Source organism: Salmo salar, chromosome ssa20 (genome assembly GCF_905237065.1).
Source record: "Salmo salar chromosome ssa20, Ssal_v3.1, whole genome shotgun sequence".
Lineage (NCBI taxonomy): Eukaryota > Metazoa > Chordata > Actinopteri > Salmoniformes > Salmonidae > Salmo > Salmo salar.
Genome location: NC_059461.1, coordinates 58,288,428 through 58,301,923, shown reverse-complemented (window position 1 = coordinate 58,301,923; position 13,496 = coordinate 58,288,428). Strand labels below are relative to the sequence as shown.

At 40.2% G+C, this 13,496-nt stretch overlaps 1 protein-coding gene across 1 annotated transcript in view; it reads right to left on the bottom strand.

The window, feature by feature from the left end:
- LOC106580954 (uncharacterized protein C11orf53 homolog) overlaps positions 1 to 13,496 on the bottom strand; it is a 20,892-nt gene extending 7,396 nt beyond the window's left edge. Inside the window, exons 1-2 of the mRNA XM_014162544.2 lie at positions 13,353 to 13,496; positions 9,922 to 10,022 (exon numbers count right to left, since the gene is read on the bottom strand). Coding sequence (XP_014018019.1) covers positions 9,922 to 10,022; positions 13,353 to 13,362 — 111 coding nt within the window. The 5' untranslated portion in view covers positions 13,363 to 13,496. The remainder of the gene's footprint in view (positions 1 to 9,921; positions 10,023 to 13,352) is intronic.

Sequence of the window (13,496 nt, the reverse complement as noted above, 5' to 3'; positions counted from 1 at the left end):
CATCTCTCCAGCGTTGCACTTCATCATTTATTTCCTTAAAGAATCATAGCCGTGCAAAGGGTTCTGGAGGATCTACAGTACCCCAGATATGTTGAAATACATTTGCTAAAGTTACTGCTGTCTGTTCAGATATAAGTGAAATACTTCAGAATAGCCAGCTACACCATGAGAAAGAATATAATTTAGCCACAGAGGATCAACAGCTTCTTTAAAAAAAATGTTTCCTAGCTGTGGAGTGTAGCCCAATAACAAGGCCAAGCCTACAGTCAGGAACGTGCTGCAAATCTGTCATTGAACAAACAGCGTGCAGACAAAACAGGGCTTTCGCAATACTTAAAATACAATTGCTGGAAAACACAGGTTGGAAAGCAAATGTCTTCTGCTGAAAAGAGAATTCTCTAATCTGTCTGCTGTTTGCTACCAAAATACACTGCTCCAAAAAATAAAGGGAACACTTAAACAACACAGTGTAACTCCAAGTCAATCACACTTCTGTGAAATCAAACTGTCCACTTAGGAAGCAACACTGATTGACAATAAATTTCACATGCTGTTGTGCAAATGGAATAGACAACAGGTGGAAATTATAGGCAATTAGCAAGACACCCCCAATAAAGGAGTGCTTCTGCAGGTGGGGACCACAGACCACTTCTCAGTTCCTATGCTTCCTGGCTGATGTTTTGGTCACTTTTGAATGCTGGCGGTGCTTTCACTCTAGTGGTAGCATGAGACGGAGTCTACAACCCACACAAGTGGCTCAGGTAGTGCAGCTCATCCAGGATGGCACATCAATGCGAGCTGTGGCAAGAAGGTTTGCTGTGTCTGTCAGCGTAGTGTCCAGAGCATGGAGGCGCTACCAGGAGACAGGCCAGTACATCAGGAGACGTGGAGGAGGCAGTAGGAGGGCAACAACCCAGCAGCAGGATCGCTACCTCTGCCTTTGTGCAAGGAGGAGCAGGAGAAGCACTGCCAGAGCCCTGCAAAATGACCTCCAGCAGGCCACAAATGTTCATGTGTCTGCTCAAACGTTCAGAAACAGACTCCATGAGGGTGGTATGAGGGCCCCTTGTGAGAACATATGCTGGTGCGGTTGGCCCTGGGTTCCTCCTAATGCAAGACAATGCTAGACCTCATGTGGCTGGAGTGTGTCAGCAGTTCCTGCAAGAGGAAGGCATTGATGCTATGGACTGGCTCGCCCGTTCCCCAGACCTGAATCCAATTGAGCACATCTGGGACATCATGTCTCGCTCCATCCACCAACGCCACGTTGCACCACAGGAGTTGGCGGATGCTTTAGTCCAGGTCTGGGAGGAGATCCCTCAGGAGACCATCCGCCACCTCATCAGGAGCATGCCCAGGCGTTGTTGGGAGGTCATACAGGCACGTGGAGGCCACACACACTACTGAGCCTCATTTTGACTTGTTTTAAGGACATTACATCAAAGTTGGATCAGCCTGTAGTGTGGTTTTCCACTTCAATTTTGAGTGTGACTCCAAATCCAGACCTCGATGGGTTGATAAATTGGATTTCTATTGAATATTTTTGTGTGATTTTTGTTGTCAGCACATTCAACTATGTAAAGAAAAAAGTATTTAAGAAGATTATTTCTTTCATTCAGATCTAGGATGTGTTGTTTAAGTGTTCCCTTTATTTTTTTGAGCAGTATATTTGTTCAACTTCCTAATAGGCCTATTGTTTTACAAAGTAAAACAAGAGAGAGAGGCTTTTGGCACGAGCGCATTGGCCATCACCAGCAAGTGAGCTGCAGCATCATTGGGTGACACTGTAATCTCCTCATAATTTCCTCATATTGTAGTCTACAATATGTGTCTCCACACCTAGGCCTAGGCTATTGATGGATTCAAGACAAGTTCGTTTATATTGATCTCAAATTCTCAGTTTGTCAGTGTCAAAGTAGTGCTTTCATGACAACTGGGAACTCGAAAAAAACAAGGTTGAATCATCACGTAAGTGATCTTCAGGTCAGAATTTCAGAGCTCTATAAAGAGGCCTGAGTTCCCGACTTGGAATTCCGAGTTTGATGACCTTTCAAAACTAATTTTTCCAGTCGGAACTCGTTTTTTCCCGACTTCCCAGACTTTTTTGAACGCACTGAAGTCGGAAGTCTGAGATTTCCCAGTTCCGTGCTCCCATGCATTTAAAACAAATATTTCAAAGTCTTCAGTCATGTAAAATGATGTAGAATTGCGTGAAATCCGTTTATAAAAGGCCACATTTTTCCCGGACCTTAGGCCACTAAAAATGTTCTCCATGTGTGCAACTTCTGTTAGTGCATCTAGTCTACTGCTCTATGCCACTACGCAAATGCAATTATATGCATGCAATGATTAGGGGAGAGCGAGGTAAGTTGTCACACGGGTAAGATGTCAAACTGTTCATACCTCCAACACTAGAGGCGCTATCTCAAAAATCAAATAGCTACTTTGTGTGACTACATGTTCTATGGTCCACTTCCTGTTCAGATGTGGTCAAGGCCATTCTAATCTGAGGTGAGCACAAGTTTCTTATTTTTCCACTTCAAAAAAAATGTATTGGCACCTTACATTTTATGCAATAAAACTTTGTTAGGTATGAATGTTCAAAATTATAATTTTGCACTGAGTAGAGGAGACAATAATGTGTCTTTTGATACTTTAGCTACAGTCCTATGTTGAGCTAACCTTGAGATTTAGCCAACATTAGCACACATGTCAGTTTGGGGCAAGTTGTCTCACATGTGACAACTTTCCCCAGTATACATAGACACATGAAACATGCTCAAAAAACATTGTGATACTGTGTAATCAGCTCTGATAATAGTATTAAATGTTACTGTAAATGGATTATTATATATGTATAGTTTAAAGCAGCAGACATATCCCTGGACTACACAAGACAGGCTCTGGCTTGTATGTGTGTGTGTGTGTCTACTAACACACTACATGTCTACTGTATGAGACAGTATATCCATACACACACACTACTTCATACAGTGTCATGCATTTAGGATTGTAGACAGGGAGGTGGGCATAATAAGCCTGTAATGGATATGTAATTGCAATGAGGAAATTTGTTTTTGAAAGAAAGAAGAAAGGAAGGAAGGAAGAAAGAAAGAAAGATGGTTAGAAATGATAAAAGAAAGACAGAGAATGGCAGCACACCACCTGCCATAATGTTGAAGGCAGTGAGGCAGGTGAAGTTGCAGAACAAATCAATCATGAGTACAGCAAAGGATTTTGACATAAATTACCGTACTCTGACTCGGTATTGTCAAAAGGTTTCCAGAGAAGAAGTTGAAATTCAGACAGCCATACCAACAACAGTGGTTGGCTATACAAAGCCACGGGAGGTTTTTTCTCCTGATTTGGAGATGCAGCTTGTTCAGTATATTACTAGGTCAGCTGACATTTGTTTTGGTATGTCGCCAAATGAGGTCAGAAGACTTGCCTACCAGTTTGCTGTGGCACACCAGCTGAAGTTCGCGCCAATATGGGCAGAAAAAGAAAAGGCCAGCTCGGAGTGGTTTACAGGCTTCTTAAAGCGGTACCCAACGCTGTCGCTGAGGAAGCCAGAGGCAACTAGCCTTGCCAGGGCAAGTAGCTTCAACAGAGAAAATGTTCATTATTTCTTTGACAATGTAGCAGAAGTGCTACAGAGATATCAATTTAGACCAGGAGACACATGGAATGTCGATGGAACTGGGCTGACCACTGTACATAAACCTGACAAAGTGGTGTGCAGACATGGATTCAAACAAGTAGGGTCACTGACCTCCGCTGAAAGGAGAACCCTTGTCACGCTGGCTTGTCCTGTCTCAGCCACAGGAAATAGTATGCCTCCATATTTTATATTCCCCTGTGTCAAATTCCGCAATCAATACCTGCCAGGCCCCAGCACCATTCCAGCCCTGCCTAGCATGAGCTAAGACACAGACCTGCCCAGTTCTTATGCTAGCAACAGCTCACCCTTGCCCAGCAATGCCATTGCTGACAGCGGATTACCAACTCCAGAGGACAACTGGCCATATCAAAAAGCTAGCCCCCAAAAACCAGCTTGCAACGAAGAAAACAGCGCAAAACAGCATCCCTAGCCGCGTCCTCAGAGCATGCGCAGACCAGCTGGCTGGTGCGTTGACGAACATATTCAATCAATCCTTATCCCAGTCTGCTGTTCCCACATGCTTCAAGAGGGCCACCATTGTTCCTGTTCCCAAGAAAGCTAAGGTAACGGAGTTAAATGACTATCGCCCAGTAGCTCTCGCTTCCGTCATCATGAAGTGCTTTGAGAGACTAGTCAAGGACCATATCACCTCCACCCTACCTGACACCCTAGACCCACTTTGCTTACCGCCCCAATAGGTCCACAGACGACGCAATCGCAATCACACTGCACACTGCCCTAACCCATCTGGACAAGAGGAATATGAGGTCAGTACAGGTGCATCAAAGCTGGGACCGAGAGACTGAAAAACAATTTCTATCGCAAGGCCATCAGACTGTTAAACAGCCATCACTAACATTGAGTGGCTGCTGCCAACATACTGACTCATCTCTAGCCACTTTAATAATTAAAAATTGGATGTAATAAATGTATCACTAGTCACTTTAAACAATGTCACTTTATATAATGTTTACATACCCTACATTACTCATCCCATATGTATATACTGTACTCTATATCATCTACTGCATCTTGCCTATGCCGTTCGGCCATCGCTCATCCATATATTTTTATGTACATATTCTTATTCATTCCTTTACACTTGAGTGTATAAGGTAGTTATTGTGAAATTGTTAGATTACTTGTTAGATATTACTGCATGGTCGGAACTAGGAGCACAAGCATTTTTGCAACACTTGCATTAACATCTGCTAACCATGTGTATGTGACCAATAAACTATCTACTAACCCTAACCCTTATCCTAACCCTAACCCTAAACCTAACCCTAACCTTAACTCTTACCCTTATTCTAAGCCTTACCTTAACCCTAACCCTAACCCTAACCTTAACCCTTACCCTTATTCTAAACCTTACCCTAACCCTAACCTTAACCCTTACTCGTATTCTAAACCTTACCCTAACCCTAACCTTAAGCCTTACCCGTATTCTAAACCTTACCCTGACCCTAACCTTAACCCTTACCCTTATTCTAAACCTTACCCTGACCCTAACCTTAACCCTTACCCTTATTCTAAACCTTACCCCGACCCTAACCTTAACCCTTACCCTTATTCTAAACCTTACCCTAACCCTAACCTTAACCCTTACACTGATTCTAAACCTTACCCTAACCCTAACTTTAACCCATACCCTTATTCTAACCTTACCCTAACTCTAACCCTAACCTTAACCTTACCATAACCCTAACCCTTATTCTAAACCTTACCCTAACCCTAACCTTAACCGTTATCCTAACCCTAACCCTAATCTTAACTCTTACCCTTATTCGAAACCTTATCCTAACCCCAACCCTAACCTTAACCCTTACCCTTATTCTAAACCTTACCCTAACCCTAACCTTAACCCTTACCCTTATTCTATACCTTACCCTAACCCTAACCTTAAGCCTTACCCTACCCTAACCCTAACCTTAACCCTTACCCTTATTTTAAACCTTTACCCTTAACCTAACCCTAACCTTAACCCTCACCCTTACCCTAACCCTAACCTTAACACTTATTTTAAACCTTACCCTAAACCTAACCTTAACCCTAACCTTAACCCCCAGCCTTATTCTAAACTTTACCCTAACCTAAACCCTAACCTTAACCCTTACCCTTATTCTAAACCTTACCCTAACGGTAACCTTAACTCTTAACCTTATTCTAAACTCTACCCTTATTCTAAACCTTACCCTAACCCTAAACCTAAGCCTAACTTTAACCTTAACCCTTACCCTTACCCTAACCCCTAACCCTAATCTTAACTCTTACCCATATTCAAAACCTTACTCTAACCCTAACCTTAACCCTTACCCTTATTCTATACCTTACCCTAACCCTAACCCTAACCTTAACCCCTACCCTAACCTCAACCCTTACCCTTATTTTAAATCTTACCCTTAACCTAACCCTAACCCTTACCATAATTTTAAACCTTACCTTAACCCTAACCTTAACCCTAACCTTAACCCTTAGCCTTATTCTAAACCTTACACCTAAACCTAACTGCAACCTTAGCACACAGTTGCTTATCAGTAGATAGTGTGTTGATAGTATTGCAATGCATAGAGCAGCTACAGATGGACTATCCAAAAAAAGTATGACCCAAGTGAGTGCTGGCCTTTTTTCATGTTTGATGTGAACATAACATGGACAGTAACAAAGCATACAGTGACATTCTGTGAAATAAAAAAACAGATCAGGTCATGATCATTATCATTATAGACTGAAAAACATTAACCGCCATGAACTTTTATAGCAGGCATGGTGTCACATTTATGATAGCATTACGAAGAGCTTATAATGCAGAAGTCAGTTAAACGATTAATTATGGGGTTTAATACACTTCTTAATGGCTTTATTATCCTCTTGGGTGCCGTGGAGTCTGAAGTAAAATATAGAAATGACAAGTCTCCATTCTGTCTATGGTTATTGAAGACACTTTTTGCATTACATTTATAGCAAGCTTATTATAATGTATAGTGAAAATGTTTGTATGTGGGTTAGAAAGGGAGATATACTGTACACTTACAGGGATAAAAAAAAAGAGAGAGACACACATACACACACAGCGAGGGTTAAAAAGGAGGACAAGCTCTCTTTTGTTTGCATATAAGCTGTGTTGGCTGGAAGGCAAGCAAATTTTGAGGGTTGGATTTGAATGCAATTTGCCCATACCAAGACTTCCCTATGTGGACCAGGTCTATGCCTCAGTGCTTCTCTGAAGGCTGCCTATGGAAATCATGTTGTTAAAGCATCATGGTCTCCCAGTTCACAGCAAAGCACCTGATGGAGAGACACAATAAAGCTGCATGGGGAGGCTAACAACTACCCAGGGCTGTTTCTAGCATTTTGGGGGCTCTATGCTAGACACCACATAAGAGGAAAACTGCTGATGCACTAGCAAAAAAATACAATTGGGGTGTCGCTAATGCCTTGAAACGGTACTGCAACTACCAGCCAACATCACCAGCCACAGGTCTTCATAAGGAGCTGATCTGTGAAGAATGTTGGGCTGCAATGTGTTGTATGACAGTTGTTAAAGAAAAGTTGATGGTCTCTACAAGGATGCTGAAAATAATGTTGGCTGTCTTTAAGTTTTTATATGCAGGCGTATTTGGTGAAAAGGCTGTCCTAATGGAAAACCAGTTACCAGTCAAAATGTTGTCCATATATGACCGAGCATTTGGGAGCATACTAGTGTGCACATATTTTAGTTCTACATGACTATTTACTCTGATTCATTATTTGAAGTATGTGTGGATACCCAAGTGTTTACAAATAAACAAAAACAGACCCTTGAAAAGTACTCTTTCCTCCACAATAACACAACAGTGAAGATACACTGAATGGCCAGCTGGCCCTAATAATGTCCAAACCTCAGTCAGTTCTGCATATAGTATAGGCTACTGTAATTGAGTAAGGAAGAGCTGGCTAATGCCATTTCTCTCTCAGCATTCCTTGATGCTGAAAGTCAGAGGTCTTACTTGTGTCACGAGTCTTATAATGCACAAATGAATAGAGCAGAGTATCTATGGTTATATCTCTTTAATATTCTTCTTTATAAAACTTGAAGTTTGTTATTACTTGAGATTATGTAAGACGGTCTATGTCCTATCATTGAGGCAGCATGACTGTTGTCAAATACATTTCCCTTTGATTTCTATGGGTCCATGTTGCAACTTGAATTAAATCACTTTGTGGCTAAAGTTTGCCAACGTCTATCAATAGCCTTTCTTTCTAGGATAAAAGACTGCAAACTAGAATGAGAGAGAGAGAGCATCAGAGAAAGTCTAGGCAACCTTTAGATAGTGTGGCCCATTACCCTGTTATCTGTATGTGTCTTTAGTCTGTATTGTTCACCCCATGAACCTGGGAACACACCTCTCATGTTTACAAAGGAAGACAGTGAATCTACTAGTGTCACGTCCTGACCATAGTAAGTTGTTTTTTTCTATGGTAGAGTAGGTCAGGGCGTGACGGGGGGGGTCTACGAGCCACACGGTCCCGTGTGGCGCAGTTGGTAGAGCATGGTGTTTGCAATGCCAGGGTTGTGGGTTCGATTCCCACGGGGGACCAGTACGGAGAAAAGTGTATGAAATGTATGCATTCACTACTGTAAGTCGCTCTGGATAAGAGCGTCTGCTAAATGACGTAAATGTAAATGTCTATGTTTTGTATTTCTATGTTCAGTTTCTAGTTTTGTATTTCTATGTTGGTTTTGTTTGGTATGATCTCCAATTAGAGGCAGCTGGTTGTCGTTGTCTCTAATTGGAGGTTATATTTAAGCTGATGTTTGTCCCACCTGTTTTTGTGGGTGATTATCTTTTGTGTAGTGTTTGTTTCTCTCTGCGTCACGGTTTGTTGTTTTTGTAAATTCAGTTATTTTGTGTATTGCAAAAGTTTCACGGATTTAATAAAATGTGGAACTACAACCACGCTGCACTTTGGTCCGATCCTTTGAACAGCCGTGACAACTAGAATAAAACATAAACACACAGTATCATTGGATATTGAGTATAATCCAATCTAATTTAGCGTTAAGTTAAAAACTGTTGATGGCTTGGTAAAACTGGGGTCTTACCAATCCATCCACAATATGATATCTGTAACTCTGAGTTAATAGTATTCCCTTAATATAAATACTGACAGAGCCCAAGTATATTACATGTTCGCTTTCAAGCAGAGGTTTCGGTGGTGGCGTTGACAACATCAATCTAGTTTTGTTTAGGAAAATAGTGACTCAAATCAGTATTAAGCAATAAGAGCAGTACTTCCTGGTGTTGTGATCTTTGCTGCTGTTTGCTTTGGACCCATTGACCTCTGAGAGAAGTAATTTGGCAAACCTCTGACATTTTTGCATAACATTATTATGAATTTATCATTCAAGTGTTTTTTGGCCACAAATGAAATATCACTTATAACCCAATCTTCCGATTCAACATCACATTTAGTTTTGTTCTGCCACAAAGGTTGTTTCTTTATATTCAAAACAAATTTTAGTCTGTGGAGATTCAACATGAATTTAACTGTTTGATATTTCTGCATAGATATTGATGTTTCAAAAGTACCATACAGTCCAGGCATAAGAGGTTGGTCACAGAGTGTGAAAGCATGTCTTATGGTTTACGATGTTGAAACTAATGGCATCTACCTCATAGTTTGTTCATCCCTCATCAGGATCTCTCCATGTAGAGTGTAGTTAGTGTCTAGCGAGTGGACATGCCAATGGTAACAGAAAACAAATGGAGTCCTGTAAAGGGCATTGACAGGCAGCTTGGGAGATGAAAAGCTTTTCCTGTTTGCTCAGGCAGATGTCTCGTAGGCCGATTTCGCTATGTCTGAGGAAACAATGACGGGCTTGTCTGTGGCCTGCATGGAGAACATTATCAGTCGGCAGGTGTGCGAGAATCTGACTTTGCATAGACCAACCTGGCAGACCAAAAAGGGTTTGTGTTAGCTATCCTCCTCACAACTTCTAGAGGTCATGACCATTAGCCATTGTCTCTTATTGTTGTCCTGCTCATGGTAGGGTTTTCATGCGTCTGCTTGGCTTTGTTTTTCTCTCTTAAACCCTGTGTTCTGTTATTTACCCATAGGCTTATCTTTCACTCATGGCTGAGAAGTGGAGAAATAAAGGCACACTGCCGAGGGACTTATAGGTAGGCATTATGGTCATGAAAAGAAATAAATCATTCATTTAAAAAAATAATAATAATGCAAAAGCGAGTCATACAAGATTTACTTTGAGTACTCACACTATATCTTGGTCCATTTGTTTGTCTTTGTCGTTTCTCTGCCAGTAAATCTTTCACTGTGTGCTTGACCCTAACCCCTTGATAGGCCCTTTTAGAATAATCTGGAGGAGAAAAAGAGAGAAATATTTTGCACACATACACACACACACACACACACACACACACACACACACACACACACACACACACACACACACACACACACACACACACACACACACACACACACACACACGCACACACACAGATAGAATTTACACATTATTCAAGATAAATCATTTTCTAGATAAATATTTTGCACACATACACACACACACACACAGAGATATAATTTACTCTTTATTTCGAGTGTGAAGTAATACAAGTTAATACATTATTCTACACTCATTACTCTGCGGTGGTTATTGAAAATTATCTCCATACACACCTAACACAAGGATAGCCTCAAATTGTAGTTATTTTGATACAAGGTTTAACATTTTGTATGCTTCAAGTGCATTGCTAGAACAAATTCTATGAACCTCTTGAAGTACAGTTGAAGTTGGAAGTTTACATACACCTTAGCCAAATACATTTAAACTCAGTTTTTCACAATTCCTGACATTTAATCCTAGTAACAATTCCCTGTCTTAGGTCAGTTAGGATAACCCCGTTATTTTAAGAATGTGAAATGTCAGAATAATACTAGAGAGAATTATTTATTTCAGCTTCTATTTCTTTCATCACATTCCCAGTGGGTCAGAAGCTTACATACACTAAATTAGTATTTGGTAGCATTGCCTTTAAATTGTTCACTTCGGTCAAACATTTCGGGTAGCCTTCCACAAGCGTCCCACAATAAGTTGGATGAATTTTGGTCCATTCCTCCTGACAGAGCTGGTGTAACAGTCAGGTTTGTAGGCCTCCTTGCTCACACACACTTTTTCAGTTCTGCCCACAGATTTTTTATAAAATTGAGGTCATGGCTTTGTGATGGCCACTCCAATACCTTGACTTTATTGTCCTTAAGCTACTTTGCCACAACTTTGGAAGTAAGCTTGGGGTCATTGTCCATTTGGAAGACCCATTTGCGACCAAGCTTTAACTTCCTGACTGATGTCTTGAGATGTTGCTTCAATATATCCACATAATTTTCCATCCTCCTGATGATGCCATCTATTTTGTGAAGTGCACCGGTCCCTCCTGCAGCAAGCACCCCCACAACATGATGCTGCCAACCCCGCGCTTCACGGTTGGGATGGTGTTCTTCGGCTTGCAAGACTCCCCCTTTTTCCTCCAAACATAACGATGGTCATTATGGCCAAACAGTTCTATTTTTGTTTCATCAGACCAGAGGACATTTCTCCAAAAAGTACGATCTTTGTCCCCATGTGCAGTTGCAAACCGTAATCTGTCTTTTTTATGGCGGTTTTGGAGCAGTGGCTTCTTCCTTGCTGAGCGGCCTTTCAGGTTATGTCGATATAGGACTCGTTTTACTGTGGATATAGATCTTTTGTACCTGTTTCCTCCAGCATCTTCACAAGGTCCTTTGCTGTTGTTCTGGGATTGATTTGCACTTTTCACACCAAAGTACATTCATCTCTATGAGACAGAGCGCGTCTTCTTCCTGAGCGGTATGATGGCTGCATGGTCCCATGGTGTTTATACTTGCGTACTATTGTTTGTACAGATGAACGTGGTACCTTCAGGCATCTGGAAATTGCTCCCAAGGATGAACCAGACTTGTGGAGGTCTACAATTTTTTTTCTGAGGTCTTGGCTGATTTCTTTTGATTTTCCCATGATGTCAAGCATGGAGGCATTGAGTTTGAAGGTAGACCTTGAAATACATCCACAGGTACACCTCCAATTGACTCAAATTATGTTAATTAGCCTATCAGAAGCTTCTAAAGCCGTGATATCATTTTCTGGAATTTTCCAAGCTGTTTAAAGGCACTGGAATTGTGATACAGTGAATTATAAGTTAAATAATCTGTCTGTAAACAATTGTTGGAAAAATGACTTGTGTCATGCACAAAGTAGATGTCCTAACTGACTTGCCAAAACTATAGTTATTAACAAGACATTTGTGGAGTGGTTGAAAAACAAGTTTTAATGACTCCAACCTATGTGTATGTAAACTTCAACTGTATATGAAAAACTATTATTTTCAGGAGGCCTACATTAAACATAATATGCGCTTATTGTATTCTGTTTTTGCTCTCTTATATTTTAAGTATTTTAGAAATTAGCTTGAAGTAAGTATTTTCAAATTGTACCTACTCAAAGTAAAATACAAATATAACACAAGTACAATATATTGCTGGTTATGTATTTTACAGATAATCTGCTGCTCCTGCTTAGTGCCTGTCCTCATTCATTCCTTCAAACATGTATTCATTTGAATTTTCACAGTTTTATGCATAGCTGAATTTCCTTTTGGGATACATGTGTAAATGGAATGGAAATTGTCTTTGGGTTTTGTCATTGCAAATTTCCTGTTCAAAAAAGTAATTTTGTACAAACATGCATCATTGTCTAACAGTGATGGCATTTTCATAGACTGGATAGCCCCCCACACATTTTAAGTAGTTGAAATAGGCCAAGTGATAGAAGTATCAAAAGTGTCAATATTTATTCTTATATACGTCATAAATCTCAACAGCAAATATGTCTCCAAACCCCCCCCCAAACATATTCCTAGTGAGCATACTATAGACTATATTTGCACTTTAACATGCAAAAGGAAATCACATGCAAAAAAAACAGTACAGTATGTAAAAGATCTAAGCATTATGAATGGAGTCGTAAGATAGGATCCTATTTTACTATAGCCATGTTGATCATCATATGGCAAAACAGTTTTGAAATTCAGAAATTGATGTTGGAATCGGATGACTATGACATCGTTTTCTAGGTGTTGCTATATTTGATATCCAAATGAATTATTTATTAATTGAAAAGAGGGTTGGGTACCGGACACCCAAGACCAAAACAATATCTGCATTCTATTCAGCATCATCATGTCCTTTATGCTTTGCACTAGTCGCAACTAACTATTGCCATCTTTAGATATAATTAATGAACAATCATATGTATGTTCAAATGACAAACTGTTACCATATTTCCCAATGCAATACTCTACAGTACTATACTTTCAGTTTTAGTATGAAACATATAATCCAATACACCAATCCAATACCTTACAAAGCACAATGTTAGCTTTACAGGTAATTTAATTCATAAACTTTTTAATATTGAAGGATACTAGTAATTTCCAAAAATGACAATGGCATAAATCAGATTGTTATGCTAGTTAAGTATGTCATTATCACCCCCTTAAGGAAATGGCATTCGCTTTTTATGGATGATGATAGTTTTGTCAAAACTATATACTATGGAAGTATCTCATAAATTATTATGAATCAGTGTTATGGTTGCATTTTGCCTTACCGGGTTCCATGATGCAGCAGTTTCAGGTCTGGTACTACAAAGATTGAGGATGCCAGTCCTCTATTCCAATGAAAGTGTATATGTACCTATGATCAAAATCATACTAAAGACAAGCCTTTTCCACCTCTGGAAACTTTTATGGAA